We start from the raw sequence: 17,509 nt of genomic DNA, 5'->3' as shown, positions 1-17,509 counted from the left end.
CGCTGCTTTCACTTTCAATCCGCTCAAAACAAGGGGATGTTTCGTTTCACCGGACTTCCTTCTTCTTTCCGGCGAGACCATTCGTCCTAGCGGCGGCTTGGGTAGCCACCAGGTTCGGAAAGTCACTTTTCAATCGGAAACCGCCCCTCCTCCTCCCCCCAAATAAACAGGTTTTTTTTCCCCCCCATTATTTGCTTGCCGTTTGCAATTTTTGCATTGGGGATTGAATTCAGCAGGTGCTCCCTCTCTCCACCTGGCTCTGCGGAAACTTTACGCTTAGAAAAACCTGGATTGGCGTTTGTCCCGTTAACTCGGAGAGCGGATCTCCGTGCGTGTCACTGTGTTTTGACGTGCGAGGGTGTTTCGGTGCAATCGCCTTTTTTTAATTTACAAACATGTAAAATACACACAAACAAAACTTAAACGTACACCACATTTACACAATGCAATGCGAACAGGAGCCTCCTGCTCTTTCTAATAGCAATTGCCAATCGATATCGCTCACCTTATGTCGTTTCCCCTTCTATTATATTTCATTTGTATTTCACCATTATTAACCCTTCTTATCTTACTCCTCTGTCTGCTATATTGTCTGGTTACCTCTAGTAAATTTAAACTACTTGGATACATATATGTGTGTTAATTCTCCTTAACTACTGTAGGAAGTTATCACCCAGCCCTCTCCCAGAAAAAAATGAAATATCCTAGGAAATATTGAAAAGGCAGCATATTTCTCTGGATGTGAAAAGTATAAGAAACGTGTTTTAAAAGACAGAATAGCTGCCTGCAGCTTCCTGCCCATCCCCCTTTGTCAATGAGCCACTAAAGCCTGAGCTAGTCCCACTTTACATAACAAAGAGTTCTCCCCTTCGGCTCCAGAATGATGGGATTAAGGCATGATAATATTGGCCCTTTACCCAACTCGCCACATGGCATCTGAGAACTCAACCAAACCTGGATTCAAAACGCAGCCTAGAGAGTTGCCCCTGCATGGCCCCATGGGAATCCGACAACTAATCAGAATACAAGATCAAGATCAAAGGCCAGAGAGGGCATAAAACCAGAGACTCAGCATCTCAGTCCTCCCTTCTCTTCTTCTCCACCAACATTGAAGCATGTGATCACCTTTTCTGCTCAGGACTCAAGCCACGTGGTCCTGTCCACCAATAAACCATCTTTCCAAGCAGCCTCCATGTCTCCAGTGTCTTTTTCCCCACTTGGAGCTGAACCCAACAATACTATTTTTTCTTCCAACAATACTATTCTTCCAACAATACTATTTTTGGCCTTTGTTGTCTTCCTTCATTGATCCTTGTTTCTTTCCTCCATCCACCTATACCATTTATCCCATATCTGGTAGTATTCCTTTCTTCTTTTCCCTGGATTTCTTTTGTTTATTTGTCCATTTCAGCACAGTCATAACCTTTCTTATTATTTCATCTTCGCTTGTAATTAATTTGTTTTTCCATTTCTGGGCAAAGGCAATCCTCGATGCAATCACTTTTCTATAGCGATTTTCTGTGAACTTGGTGTACGTAGACATCAGTAGGACATTTGACAAACTACAGGTAATCCTTGGCTTACAACCTCAATCCCAAAAATTATGTTGACTAAATTAGACATTGAGTTTTGCCCGATTTTACAACCTTCCTTGCTATGATTGTTAAGTGAATCATTGCAGTCGTTAAATTAGTAACACATTTTTAAGTGAAATCTGGCTTCCCCGTTGACTTTGCTGATCAGAAAGTACAAAAGCTGATCACATGACCCCAGGACACTGCAACCGTCATAAATATAAGTCAGTTGCCAAGCATCTGAATTTTGATCATGTGACCACAGTGATGCTGCAAAGTTGTGTGAAAAATGGTCATTATCACTGATTTCAGCACTGTTGTAACTAGTGGTTACAACATTTTTCTCGCGGACCACTAGTGCAGTGTTTTTCAACCACTGTGCCGCGGCACACTAGTGTGCCATGACATAGTGTAAGGTGTGCCGTGGGAAAATTACTTTATATATAGTCAATATAGGCACAGAGTTAAATTTTTTTAACATTTTCTAATGGTGGTGTGCCTCGTGATTTTTTTCATTAAAAAAGGGTGCCTTTGCACAAAAAAGGTTGAAAAACACTGCACTAGTGGCCCACAAGAAAATTTTGGTGGTCTGCAGAAAAATTATTTGCACTTTTTATTTCACACTAAATACTATTTATCTTTTTAAAAATAATATTAGTGGTCCCTGAGGTCTGAAAGTTGGTGACCCCTGTTTTAGACCATATACTTTAGCAGAATTTGCATATTTAATTTTTTCCCCTTGCATTTCTCCATCTTTAGTAACTATTTTAACCAGGCAGCCAAATTCATTTCCGTTCTCTTAATTTGTAAATATGTATGTACAACTCCCAATAATTCACTTTCTTTTGTCTGTCAAACTACCTTGCATTTTTGATGGATTAAGAGGGCCGTAATCTGATCTAGAAGGATTTTTTATGTACAAGAAACATCCCTTATTTAAATATATTATTATATAAATTATTAAATAACATATTTAATAATATACTAGCTGAATACCTACGCTCCACTACGAATCTATGTGATCAAGCTTGATAAAGTGACACTTACAGCTTGAAAATTAATGAGTAGTTACGATTGGCCTCTCCCCTTCTCTCCCTCAGGCTTGCCCCACAGAAACCTCTCCTATCTTATCCCCTTCTCTCCCTCACGCTCCTCTCCAAACTCCCAGCCCGCTGGGCCGGATGAATCACGTGTTGACCACACCCAAGTGGCAGTTGGAACAGAGTTGTTTTCAGGTTGGGAGGGCGAGTAGAACGTCTAACTCCTTAGCATTAGAGTGTGTTAATAATAATAATAATAATATAAGAAATACTAATGATCTGATGCTCATTTTGAAAAATCCTTTCTTAACAAGCACTTAGAAGCCAAGAGGAACATGTGTGGCAAATTTCAAGTTTGTAGGCTTTACGGTTCTGGAGATTTCGTGATGTTGTGTGAGTGGCATTTCGCATATATATATATTTATTTATTTATCAGCACAAATAAAAAAACAAAACACAAATATAACAAAGGCAACAGTAAAAATATTGGGTTTCTGTCGTGATGGACTCTTGTGACGAGCCGAATGACAGATGATGGAAGCAGTTAGCTTCCTCCCATAATTGGGGCTTACCAGGGGTTGTAAAAATCTAATATATATATGCAAATATGTAATTTAATATATTCAAGGGGACATAATATATATTATTATATTAAATAATATATTCAAGGGGACATAATATATATATATTATATTATTATATATTATCATATCATATTATCATATTATCGTATTATCGTATTAACGTATTAACGTATTAACGTAGTAACATATTAACGTATTAACGTAGTACCATATTATCATATTATCATATTATCATATTATCATATTATCATATTATCATATTATCATATTATCATATTATCATATTATCATATTATCATATTATCATATTATCATATTATCATATTATCATATTATCATATTATCATATTATCATATTATCATATTATCATATTATCATATTATCATATTAAATAATATATTCAAGAGGACATCAGTCATCCTTGTCTTACTCTCTGCTCATTGAAATTTGCATTCCAGTCTCATGCAGATTGCTTTATCATAAATAATTCTGTCAGATGCTGCTTCATTTAATAATCAGGAAAGAAACCACTCAACTCCATTTGTTAGAAATTAAATGTACTTTTACAAATTACAAACGGATAGTAGCAAAGCAAAGCTGAGTCTGGTTCATTAGGCGCGAAACCAATGAATATCATGCATAGGTCAATCCCCTCCCCTTGGCACCCCAGTCCATAGTCCAATCATAATTCAACCCAACTGTCAGGTGGGAGATATCTTCAAAAACCTCATCAGGGTGGAATGCTGGACAGTTAACCTTGGCGGGAAACTCCCTTCCTCCACATGCGCAATGAGATGATCAGGACAGCTTCTAGAATATTCCTCCAGCACATAATGATTCCCCTCCCAAATACCATGCCCCCCCCTCCCCGTTTCAATGGCAGCCAAAGCAGCAGCAAGGCAGAGAGGCTGACAAGTTCTGTGATTGGATAAGCAGCAATTTAGCTCACAGAAAGGATGTGGGCATGGCAAACCTCTCTGAAGGGATCTTTCCTAGTTTCAAGGGCTGAAAAAGTGATGGGGCAGAAATATACTTTCAGGTTTGCAAGCTTCTGCTAATGTAAACCTTTGGCCTGTGAAGGGTTTGGAGGCTTGCAATGGTTCAGCCTTGCAAGTTTCTGCTAATATAAACCTTACAATAAAGTTAGTGCTAGTAGTTTTGGTTGTACTTCTTGGATGGATCACCTTGTAAGGGTTAGGATATGCTTAGGGTTAGGGTTTGAGATATGCCGAAAAGAACCTGTAGATAGTGCAACAACAGCATTCGGGTATGGTTTTGAACAAACTGATATTTGAATTTCATCCTTTTGAAATTCAGAGACATTTTGGAATCAATAACCCATCATAATTCTGAAGGATTCTTGATCTAGTATAAACCTGATTAGTAGTGACAAATATTTGATTGAAAAGGTATGTAATTTTTATTATATATATATTGTTGTGACTTTAAGTATATATATATATATATATATATATATATATATATACTAGGTTAGATACAATGTGTTAGATTTCAATGTGATGCGATTTCACATGTATACTGCTTTTCTTTAATTTCTCTGTAAAAATAGGATAAGTTAAGTACATTGACATATAGTGGAAATACACCAAGGGGAGGAGGAGTGGGATAGAAGAAAGATGGGTAGAGAGGGCGGGAGAGAGGATGGGAGGGAGGGTGAGAAGGAAGGGAGGGAGTGGATCGGGAGAGAGGAGTGGTAAAGGGGGAGGGGAAGTAGGGTAGAGGGGGATGATGGAGGGAAGATAGTAAGTTGGAGGGGGGCGGAAGAAAGAGGTGTACGGAGAGTGGAAGAGGTATATTGGGTTTCTATTTTTTGGGCTATTGTTGACAAGAGGAATTGCTGTGATTATTGTTTAATGTTGTATGGCTCCGGCTATGCACAGTATATATGTGAGTGGATGAAAATGAAAAAATGGAAAATAAAAACCTTTTGAAATTGAAAAAAAGGTATGTAATTTTTGGCTGTATGCTTATAACCCTGCCTGGAAACTCAAAGGTGACTATAATGAAACTTATGGATGTGGGATAGTAGTTTGCCAATCCTGAAAAGCTATACAGCATACAGTCTGGTTAGTACATAGATGAGAAACCATCAGAAAAGTCTGTGGACCAGGCTTCTAAATTACAATCACATCTCAGAAAAATAGGGACGCAGTGGCTCAGTGGCAGTAACAAAATGCATGTAGAAAAATAGGGACCACCTTTGGTGGGAAGGCACATGGCGTTCCATGCGCCTTCAGTGTTTAGCCATGCTGGCCACATGACCATGGAGAAGTCTTTGCTGGCTCTTCAGCTTTGAAACGGAGATGAGCACCGCCCCCTAGAGTCGGGAAGGACTAGCATATATGTGCGAGGGGAACCTTTACCTTTCTGTCAGAAAGCTATAGTGACAAACTACTTTGTATTGATGAAAGAAATGTCCTTCTGGGTTCGGCTCCAAGTGGGGAAAAAGACACTGGAGACATGGAGGTTGGAAAGATGGTTTAATGGTGGACAGGATCACATGGCTTGAGCCCTGAACAGAAAAGGTGATCACCTGCTTCAATGTTGGTGGAGAAGGGAAGGGCTGAGGGAGGGGCTTGCTAGGCTTTTTATAACCTGTTCAGACCCACCTCTCTGTTTCCTGTTCCTGTGTAAGAAATGTATTCTGATTGGTTGTCAGACTCCCATGGGGCCATGCAGGGGCAACTCTCTAGGCTGTGTTTTGAATCCAGGTTTGGTTGAGTTCTCAGATCCACAGCTGACTCTCGATCATCACCTGTCGGCTGTGACCAGGGGGGCATTTGCCCAGGTTCGCCTGGTCCGCCAGTTACGACCCTACCTGAATCGGGAGGCTCTCACAACAGTCACTCGAGCCCTTGTGATCTCTAGGCTGGAATACTGCAATGTGCTCTACATGGGGTTGCCCCTGAAGTGCATCCGGCGACTGCAGTTAGTCCAGAATGCAGCCGCGCGAGTGATAGTGGGCGCACCGCGGTTCGCCCATGTTACACCCATCCTCCGCGAGCTGCACTGGCTACCTGTCGATCTCCGGGTGCGCTTCAGGGTACTGATGACCACCTTTAAAGCACTCCATGGTAGTGGATCTGGGTACTTGAGAGACCGCCTTCTGCCGATTACCTCCCTCCGACCAATTAGATCGCACAGACTGGGCCTCCTCCGAATTCCATCCGCCAGTCAATGTCGACTGGCGACTACACGGAGGAGAGCCTTTTCTGTTGCAGCTCCGACCCTGTGGAACGATCTCCCCGTCGAGATACGTACCCTCACCACCGTCCAGGCCTTCCGCGCAGCCCTCAAGACCTGGCTCTCCCAACAGGCCTGGGGATAAGTCCTTAATTTGCCCCACCCGAGTGTTGAATGTAGAATGCATGTTGTGTTTTTACTACTTATCTTGTTTTTATATCGTTTATTGTGTATTGTACCCCCTCCCTATTGGTTGTAAGCCGCCCTGTCCCCTCAGGGAAAAGGGCGGCCTATAAATTTTAATAAAATAAATAAATAAATAAAAATAAAATCAGATGCCATGTGGTCAGTTGGGGCCAATATTATCATGCTTTAATCCCATCCCCCCTGGAGCTGCAGTGGAGAAGTCTTTATTATGTAAAGTGGACTAGCTTGGCCTTCTTAATGGCCCATTGACAAAGCAGGAAGCTACAGGCAGCTATTCTGTCTTTTAAAACACATTTCTTTCTTTTCGCATCCAGAGAAATATTCTGCCTTTTCAATATTTCCTAGGATATTTCATTTTTTTCTGGAAGAGGGCTGGGTGATAACTTCCTACAGCAGTGGTCTCCAACCTTGGCAACTTTAAGACCTGTGGACTTCAACTCCCAGAGTTCCTCAGCCAGCTTTGCAAAGCTGCCAAGGTTGGAGACCACTGTCCTACAGTATATAGTGGCAAAGAAAACAAAACGAATTGTGCCATTAACGCTCCTGTACAGTAATTAGAAATCTCCCGTCTCAGGTTTTTACGCCAAATGACATTTACACAGGTTCCATATTACTCTCGGTAAATCTCATATCGCGATGATTGCACTCTAAGATCCCAGAAGGTTTGAGAGGGGGCGGGGGCGGGGGGGGAGCAGAGAGAGAGAGAATTTTAATCCATTGTCCGGAACGGCCCCTTCCCGGCTACAGTTTAAACACGAACCTCCGAAAGCGCCCTTTCCTCGACGTCTCGCGAGATTTTCCCCTCGGCTAGGGAACAACCCGCGGGCGTAATGAAGGCGGAATGCGTGCCAGCTCTTCCGCCCCCCCCCCCCGCCCTGCCCGAGCGTCGCTTGGCGAACGGCGGTTTTTTTTTTCCCCCTTCCCTGCCCCAGTTCTCGCGAGGAAAGACGCTTCTTGCTGTGGAGCCATCATGGCGGCGGTGGCCGGTTCTCCCTCAGCCGCCCTCCCTCCGCTGGCGACAGCCACCGCGCCAAGTCCCGCCGCCGGGCCGCCCGGTTACCGGCCGTTTGAGCCTGAGGCGCTGGGTCTGAGCCCGGGCTGGAGGCTCACCAGCTACGGGGAGCTGCGCGGATGAGGCTGCAAAGTCCCTCAGGAGACGCTGCTCAGGCTCCTGGAGGGACTTAGCACTTCCCACGCTGAGTTGGCCGGGGCCGGCGATGCGGGGGCTTCCGGGAGTCCTCCTCCCACCCTCGGTAAGGCTTTGGCGGGGGGAAGCGTCGAATGCGGCCTTTTTAGGGGCTACCAAGCGGGGGGGGGTTTCAAAACTGGTGGGAGCGCTGGTCGTGGATGAGGGAAGGGGTAGTAGGACCGAAAACGTGGGGTTAGGAGAGGGCGACGTCTGGACTACAAGACGGAATGGGTGCGCTGTTTAAAACTTTTTATTTTGCATAAACTCTGGAAGAGATTTTTTTAAAAAGGTTTTTATTAACAAGCATGTAAAATACACACACACACAGACACACACAAAATTAGACGTACACCACATTTATACAATACAGTGCGAACAGGAACTTCCTGTTTTTTTATCTTAGCAATCATCAATCGATATCGCTCACCTTATATGTCGACTGGCAACTACGCGGAGGAGAGCCTTTTCAATAGTAGCTCCGACCCTTTGGAACGATCTCCCCCCGTGGAGATTCGTACCCTCACCACCCTCCAGACCTTCCGCACAGCCCTCAAGACCTGGCTATCCCGTCAGGCCTGGGGATAAAGATCGTAATCCGTCCCCACCCGAATGATGAATGTTGTGTACTATTTTTACTTATGTATTGTTTTATGTCTTACTGTCTTGTACTCCCCTCCCTATATATTGTAAGCCGCCCTGAGTCCCCTCAGGGAAAAGGGCGGCCTATAAATAATAAAACCATAAAACCATATTATTTCCCCTTCTATCGTATATCATTTGGATTTCGCCATTCTTAACCCTCTTATTTTACTCATAACTATTATTTTTGTTATATCCTTTCATTGATTTTTGTTTCTTTCCTCCATCCACCTATGCCATTTATCCCATATCTGGTAGAATTCTGATTCTTCCTTTCCCTGGATTTCTTTCGTTAATTTATCCATTTCGGCACAGTCCATAATCTTTCTTATTATTTCATCTTCATTTGGGGTTAGTTTGTTTTTTCCATTTCTGGGCAAAGGCGATCCTTGCCGCTGTAAGTATATGTAGTATTAAATATGGGATTTCTTTTTTGTATTTCACCGACATAATTCCTAATAAAAACACTTCAGGTTTCCAATCTATTTTAACCCTTGTTATTGACTCCAGCCAATTTTTGATCCTTTTCCCAAAAATTTTTTGCCTCTCTGGAAGAGATTTTTTCAATGAACCACCTGCATTCGACTTTAATTTTTTCCGCTCCCACATAAATCTTAACATGTGGATAATAATATGCCACGTTCCGTTCAATAAAAAAATCTCCCTTGATTTGAACTTTGTCCGAAGTCTTGGACACTTTTGTCGGCGATTCTTTGTCAACGTTGGACTTTGAGATTGTTTTTAACTTTAGCCTACTGGAGGTTGCAAAATTCACGGTTAACTTGGTGCATGGCTCTCGACTGAGAAGTGTTTCCATCCCCTTTTGATTGTTGTCCAGTCTGCAACTTAGACCCCGCCTATTCCCTATTTCATAAGTACTGAAAATGAAGATACACGGAACATACTACCATTTATGGTGGATCTGTGAAGAGGCTAAATTTTTTTGGAAAAGGATCAAAAATTGGCTGGAGGCAATAACGGGGGTTAAAATAGAATGGAAACCTGAAGTTTTTTTTATTAGGAATTATGTCTGTGAAATACCAAAAATAAATCCAGTATTTAATACTACATATAATTACCGCGGCAAGGATTGCCTTTGCCCAGAAATGGAAAAACAAATTAATTCCAAGCAGAAGATGTAATAATAAGAAAGGTTATGGACTGTGCCGAAATGGACAAACTAACTAAAAAAATCCAGGGAAAAGAAGAATCAGAATTCTACCAGATATGGGATAAATGGAGGAAAGAAACAAAAATCAACGAAGGAATATAACAAAACTCAAAAAATAGTAGTTATGAGTAAAATAAGAGGGTTAAGAATGGTGAAATCCAAATGAAATACAATTGAAGGGGAAATAATATAAGGTGAGCGGTATCGATTGATGACTGCTATTAGAAAGAACAGGAAGTTCCTGTTCATATTGTATAAATGTGATGTACATCTAATTTGTGTGTGTGTGTATTTTACATGTTTGTTAATAAAAAAAATTTTTTTTTTAAAAAAAAAATGAAGATACAGACTATCAACTTCCAAGTAATTTGCTTGAATTGGAAATAATTCTAAACATTCAAGAATGCTGTGATCCCTCTTCTCTACAGGCATTGGAATGGACTCCTGTGTGATTCCTTTGAGGCATGGGGGTCTATCCCTGGTGCAGACTACAGACTTTTTTTACCCACTAGTAGAAGACCCTTATATGATGGTGAGTTGGCTTGCTAGTGAGAAGGTGGAGGAAGGATTGGACAATTTAGGAAGGATTGAGCTGTGTCGTTGAAATTAGGTTTCCTGCTCAGTTGATTATATAATAGTTGCCTTGCCTTTCCTGCTTGGTTCTAGTTATTTCATTATTCTGATTTAGGGCCGCATTGCTTGTGCTAATGTGCTGAGTGACCTTTATGCCATGGGCATCACAGAATGTGACAACATGCTTATGCTGCTGAGTGTGAGCCAGAAAATGACCGAAGAGGTAAGAAACATTTTATTTCTTAAAATAATTTGAAGATTTTTTTTTAAATATGCTGGCTGGGTTCAATGCAACAACTCAAGTTATAATACGGTTCAGTGATTTTTGTCTTAAAATGTGCAAACCAGTCTAGCCCCTTAAATGAATAAAGGAAACATTGAGTGTTAGCCTAGCCCCAATTTATTGTTTCTAGGGTTAGGGTAGCACTGAGTTATATTCCTGCACATTGGATTTTTTTTTAATCAAAAGATGGAATTAAACAGTTTTTAAAAATTATTAATTACTTCCATCATTCACAATTCAGAAATGTCATGTTTAATTTAATAATTAGGCATAGTCTGTAATTACAAGTACTTTTGTTTCACAATACACTAAGTCATCATTTGTTTAAATAAGTTTCACTGAATAGACAATAATTTCATTCACCTACAGTAACATAATTAACCAAAACTGCTAGTTTTTTTTATTTACTATGACCTCTGTACTGGTCAGTTCCCACAAGTTTTTAACAGTTTACATACCAACATAAGTTACAAATGGTACAAAGAAATTTCCCATGATAATTTCAGTACAGAAGATTCCATGTTCAATCTTTGCACCCCATTTAATTGGATCCAGTAGGAAATGATCCTTAATTGATGGTTACAAATGGTTCTTAAGTCCTTTTTTTCCTTTGTCTCCTAGGAACGAGAAAAAATCATGCCTCTGATAATCAAGGGTTTCCGGGATGCAGCAGAGGATGGTGGCACTTCAGTAACTGGTGGACAGACTGTCTTGAATCCTTGGATCATTGTTGGCGGAGTTGCAACAGTTGTTTGCCAGCCCAATGAATTTATTATGTGAGTATTGGAACTCTTATTAGCAAGTGGGAAGTTGAAAAAGTAGTGTACAGCATTTCAGTTATGTGTGTAAATGAGGCCAACATGTTGCATAGTCTATAATTGCTATGAGAATTCTTATCCTGAAGGCTCTGGAAGGCAAAAAACGACCCTATGAGCAAACCAGAAGTCACTTCCGGTTTGTCCATAGAGCCGTTTTTAGTCCTCCGGAGCCTTCAGGGAAGCCTCCTGAAGGTCCCTGAAGGCTCTGGAGGACTAAAAACGGCCCCTCTGGACAAACCGGAAGTGACTTCTGGTTTGCTCATAGGGTCGTTTTTTGCCTTCCAGAGCCTTCAGGGGAGCCTCTAGAAGGCCCCTGAAGGCTCTGGAGGACTAAAAATGGCCCTACGAGCAAACCATAAATCCGTTCCCAAACTTCCGGTTTGCCCGTAGGGCTGGGTTTTTTGCGCTCCGGAGGCTTCTGAAGCCTCCAGGGAGCCTCCGGGGAGGCGGAGGAGGCTGTTTTCACCCTCCCCAGGCTCCTATAAAGCCTCTGGAGCCTGGGGAGAGCAAAAATGGCCTTAAAAAAGGCTGGAATCAGCTGGCTAGTGCACACATGCCCTGACAAATGGCTCCACGTGCCACCTGTGGCATTCGTGCCATAGGTTCGCCATCCCAGGATTAGTAAATTGAACTAAGGGCCTTTTTATGTAGTTTAATAAATTTAAGCTACAGAATTATTTTAAAAGAAGAATTAGATAAAAATGAATAGAATTCAAAGCAAGTAAATATTGTGTTTGAAGCTAAACTACAGTAATATTTGTGATGTTGTGTGGCACACCACATTGTGTACAAAATGAGATTCCAGTGATTTAGTGCATGGCCTTTAGGTAGTAAGAGTGAAGTAAACAAAATTTATCAGAATAGGGTAGTTCCTTCTGACTTATTTGTAATATCCATCCCCTCTCAAATTCCTGCAAATTTTTACTTGATATCTGAATCAGAACTAGAGATGCAAAAAACAGCATGCTTATTTTCAGAATCCTCTAGTATTTCTTGGAAGTTTTATTTCTCCAATGGAATAAGGTATAATACGGGAAGAGAGTGTCATCCATTTCCAATGATACATATTCCAAAATGAAAATGGTTTGGCATATTCTGGACATAAACAGAAATGCACTTTCTCCAGATCTCAGATTTAGGGGAAAAGCAGAATATTCTTCAAACAGATTATAGATAGTCTACTTAATAACCACTGGAACCAGCAACTCCATTGCAAAGCTCTGAAGTCACTAAGTGGCCTCACTGGACTTCAGCTCACTTCAGCTTCCATCATTGACCAAGCCATCATATGACAGCAACTTGGGATTTCACTTTTGTGTTCTCCATTGATTCTACTTGTTGGAAGGCATTTATGAAGCATGTAAATGGTGATCACATGACCATGGGCCATTGCAATGATTATAAATGTGCATCATTTGCAAGTGTCTAAATGGCAGTCATGTCACCACAAGATATTGTGAGGTCATAAATGTGAGGATTGGTTGCAAACTGGGTTTTTTCCAGCTGTCATAATTTCAAATAATTGTTAGAAAAGGCAATTGGTAAGCGAGGATTACCTATATACAATTTAGAATCAATATTCTAAATAATATTTTAAATCAGTTTAAACTTTGAGAATGCTAATTCAGAGGGCTTATATCTTATGTTGAGATTGTACTGGTGTAAAGTGCATTTGCCTAGTTATTGCCCTGCCTCATTTGTTGAAAATGCTTTCAGATTTAATATGGAAGGTTCTAAAAACGGCTGTCATAAGGATCTTCAGCAGGCTGAGACACAGTTAGAATCCAAGTAGAAAAATACTTACTCTGATGGCACACAGCAAATAAACAATGATGAGCCTGTTGTGTGATGTTGAAGGTGGCACAGATCATTTTGCCAACAGTATCTGGATTCATACATTGCATTAAAGAAATTCATTCATGTTGAGAAACAAATGGATCGGTTTATATATCATTCCAGGTCAGAACAGTTATGTTTTACAAATTATTTGCACCCACCTGCAGTTTGGCTCACTAGAATACGTTATAGCAGATTTCTAATTTGTTGATACAGGAAGGGCATTAAGATACTTTTGTTCTGTTTGTTAGATGATCTTTGGTTATTCTTAAAGAAATGAAGATGATTGATCAATTCTGGTAATAGCCCTTATAGGCAGAAGTGGGTTGCTCCGAGTTTTACTACCAGTTCACTTCGCACGTGCATGCTCAGCTCAATGTAAATTGTTCTTTGCGCATGCACAATGTACAGTGAACAGTGCACACACACGCGGTTCCACCACAAAACCGCGGTCGACTAAAGCGTGCTCGATGAAACCGCGTAGCTGACGTCATCACAGCGCAACAAAAAAAGCACGCTGTGAGCGGTAAAGCTAAAATTAACGCGTAAACCTAAACCTAACCCCCCGAAACCTAACCCTAAATCTAACGCTAACCCTAAACCTAACCCTAACGCTTAACCTAACCCTAACCTTTAACCTAACCCTAACCCTTACCTTAACGTGAATCAGCTTGCTTTAAAAGCGCTTTTTAAAGCGCCCTTTTTTCTCCGCGGTCGTATTTGTCGCGCTGCTGATGACGTCAGGTACGCGCTTTAATCGGGCGCGCTTTAGTGGACCGCGGTTTTGTCGTGCCACACACACACGCACTTCTAAACAATGGCAGCAGCAACCAGGGAACCGGTTAAGGGGCATGGCCAGCCTGGGTTGCTGCCAGTTCTGCAACCCAGGCCAAAATACCACTACCAGTTTAGCCAAACTGGGAGCAGCCCACCTCTGCTTATAGGATTAGCTGTCATCGCATCCCTGAAGTCATGTGATTGTAATTCAGGTGCTCAGTTCACAGTTGTGACATTGCAGCATCCCAGGGTCATGGAATCTCCATTTGTCACCTTCTCTGCTGACTTCTGACAATCAATGAGGAAACCAGCAGGACTTTGCAAGTGGTGATCATGTGACCCATGGGACACTGCAACCATGCGTCATCTGTAGCATGGCCATGCTCATAGAAATGCAAGTAACCAGAACCGCTGTCAAGTCCAGGGAGACGCGATGCCCTGCCCTATAACCATGTTACTTAGTGAAGTTCCCAATCCCAATTATTGTCAGTATTGTTTGTTTGTTTTTTATTCAATGTGAAATAAATAAGCTTTGCACATTATAGATGATCCCATTAAGACAGAAAATAAGAGGACAAGACTTTTGAAAAAAATGTTAGGATTCTTATTCCTTTGATTCTAGGCCAGACAGTGCAGTTCCAGGAGATGTCCTTGTGCTTACCAAGCCTCTGGGGACTCAAGTGGCTGTAAATGCTCACCAGTGGTTAGATAATGTAAGTATTTATCCATGGGGAAATGGGCATATCTCTTTGTGCTTATATATACCAATAGAGAGAAAATTAACCCCACTCCCATACACACAACGAAAAGCGCAGAACACTTTCTGAGAACAGGCTCCAAATTGCAAGGCGACTTTAGAATACTGTATTCCCATCCAAAATCTATCAATTACTGCACAAGGTGGTGGTAAATAGCAGGGGGAAAGTTTTTTTTTTTATCCCAACTAAATCCTTTTGTATCAAAGAGAGAAGGAGTCTTGACGTCATGATGAACTGGCAGGTATTCTTTCTTCTGCCAGGGAGGAGTGAAACCTCAGAGCCATTTCAAATGCTTGTATTGTTCTTCCAGCCAGAGCGGTGGAATAAGATTAAGCTGGTGGTCTCCAAAGAAGACGTTGAATTGGCCTACCAGGAAGCCATGTTTAGTATGGCCATGCTGAACAGAACAGGTAGGGGCCTAAATATTGGTTTGGATCTTTACTCAGTTTGCAACAGGTTGCCTTGGCTCTGCATATTTAAACATCTTACTTCTGTTCTTTAAAGGGGCGCGTAAGAGGATGGTCAGACAACCTCTGGTACAAGAGCGGTTTTATTTTCACAGATAGCATTCAACCGTATCTCCCTACAAAACCCTATTTAGGGAAACAGTTAAAAACATGACATTAAAGTACTTAATGTACTACGGCAAGATATTTTGAGCATTATTGGACTTGCAAAAAAACCTAAACAAACTGTGAAATGATTGCAAGGTTTTCGCCACGTGATTCGTAACATTTCTGGAATTATAAAATTACAGTTCATTGGCTTATAGAGGCAAAATTAAAATAATTGAGCAGTAATTATATTAATATGCTATCAGAGGTAGAATAGCTAGAAATGCAAGAAGTTGTTTTTATTGGGAGCTTCCTAATATGTAAAAGCTATAAATCCATCTTTTATGTGAATTAATTGCTGTATCCTTCTGGACATATATTGCTGCCACCAACTTCAGATGCCTCCTATTAAAAATCAGCCCTAGATAATAAATGATTCTTGCTGTTTTAGTTTTAGGACAGATACCTGTACAGGCTTAACTGCTATTTTGTTATCACTGATGCCACATTTGTTCCTCCCGTCAGCTGCCAGTTTGATGCATACTTTCAATGCCCATGCTGCCACAGACATTACAGGATTTGGGATTCTGGGCCATGCACAGAACTTGGCCAAGCAGCAGCGGAGCGAGGTCTCATTTGTCATTCATAATCTACCCATCATTGCCAAGATGGCTGCTATTAGCAAAGCATGCGGCAACCGGTCCAGGCTCCTCCAAGGGACTTCTCCAGAAACCTCTGGTAAGTTGGATAAACTAGGCAAGGAACAAGCCAAATGTAGGCCTGGATTCTGTGGGACACCTTTAAATGACTTGTAGTAACATCAGCAAGAATTGCAGATTTCCAAACATATAACAAAATCACTTCACTTCCCTAGCCTTCCCACAACTGGTGAAATCAAAACAAAACAGTGTTGGAATAATTTGGTATGGCTTTTGTGTGGAAAAACTTGAGCTTTGTGAAATCTTATCTGTTTTGTGTAGCATTAATTTAGTGGATTGTAAGAGTTTAGGTTAATCCACTGTGGTTATGGAGGGATGAGGAACGATCGTTTTTCTGATGATTCTAATTTGCTGTTTTTCTGTTACAAGGGGGGCTGCTGATTTGTCTACCCCGGGAGCAAGCTGCCCGCTTCTGTGCTGAAATAAAGTCACCTAAATATGGAGAAGGACACCAAGCCTGGATCATTGGCATTGTGGAGAAGGGCAACCAGACAGCTCGCATCATTGACAAACCTCGTATTATTGAAGTCACCCCACGGGGAGCTAGTGCTTCCCCTCAGGATAACAATTCTAGTGCTAGCCCTGAAGTTGCATCTTGAGAAGGGAAAATGATTTCTCCCCACTGTCAACTCTGCAGTTGAAAAGGGCAACACTCCGAAGTCCTGGGTACAGTCTTAACGTTTCTACAGCACAAATTGCCCAGAACTTATCTCCTTATGGGTTGATGGCTGATTCCTCCCTGTTATCTGAGATTATTAGTTTTGAAATCATCTCCTGCAAAGCAGGTAAAATTGCTAGCATGGTGGATATGGAGAATATGGTAATTCAAATTATTTATTGGAATAATTCTGCCTGTTGAGCTCTCCCAACTTTTGGTCAGACTGAGCAGCTGATCTAAAAGGAGGGTGGGTGACTTAAAAAGCCATTTGGCTGAGTTCAGAGGCCTCTCTCCTCTTCATGAAGCATCTCCCTGAAAACCTTACCAAGGTCTTGGAGGAGCGGAGGAATCCTAGAGGAGCAGTGCCAAGCTCAGCTTCATGGATTGTTGCTTTGGTTGTAAATTATGGGTGATTGAGTTAATAAAAAGTTCATTTCTAAAGGATGGAGTGCTAACACATTATTGACCTAGAAGGGGGGAGGTACCTGGTGTAAGTAGGAAAATCACTGATTATCTTCATTGTTGCTTTAATTGACTTAAGATGAAAGAGTCATACAATACCTTTTCAGCCTAAAGATTGGTTGCAAGCAATTTCATTTTTAAGCTCTCTTAGAAAGCAGAAGAAAACCCCTCTATCCTTTTTATTTTATAGATAAAATAATTACCTCATTATGGCTTAAGGAACTGTTTTAAGACATTTAAAATCTTACTGGGATGTGGGACAAAGAGGAGCAGTAGTCTTTATAGGGAAGGAGATTTCCCCCCATCATCCATGAAATGAGTTACTGGTAGATTAATAGGCATGTGACTTGTTATTCGGAGGGAATGACTTAATCCCTGGTATCCCTGATGCACACTTGAATTAAAAGCACTTGAAAAGATTGCTTTACACAAACCTAGAATAGTGCAACCCTTTTCCCCTGT

At 41.3% G+C, this 17,509-nt stretch overlaps 1 protein-coding gene across 1 annotated transcript; it reads left to right on the top strand.

Moving 5' to 3' along the window:
- The first annotated feature begins 7,558 nt into the window (after window positions 1-7,558).
- LOC106540591 (selenide, water dikinase 1) lies at window positions 7,559-17,026 on the top strand. The gene is made up of 8 exons (XM_087710941.1): window positions 7,559-7,863; window positions 10,038-10,141; window positions 10,298-10,405; window positions 11,087-11,241; window positions 14,519-14,609; window positions 14,965-15,064; window positions 15,734-15,946; window positions 16,297-17,026. Exons 1-8 carry the CDS (start codon window positions 7,581-7,583, stop codon window positions 16,524-16,526), a joined length of 1,284 nt encoding a protein of 427 aa, XP_087567067.1. The 5' UTR covers window positions 7,559-7,580; the 3' UTR covers window positions 16,527-17,026.
- Window positions 17,027-17,509: the final 483 nt, after the last annotated feature.

This window comes from Thamnophis sirtalis, unplaced genomic scaffold, assembly GCF_051295495.1.
Source record: "Thamnophis sirtalis isolate CommonGarterSnake01/CBP01778 unplaced genomic scaffold, rThaSir2_p1.2 scaffold_3, whole genome shotgun sequence".
NCBI classification, from domain to species: domain Eukaryota; kingdom Metazoa; phylum Chordata; class Lepidosauria; order Squamata; family Natricidae; genus Thamnophis; species Thamnophis sirtalis.
The sequence above is the reverse complement of the archived record's forward strand: the minus strand, read 5'-3'. Positions and strand labels throughout refer to the sequence as shown.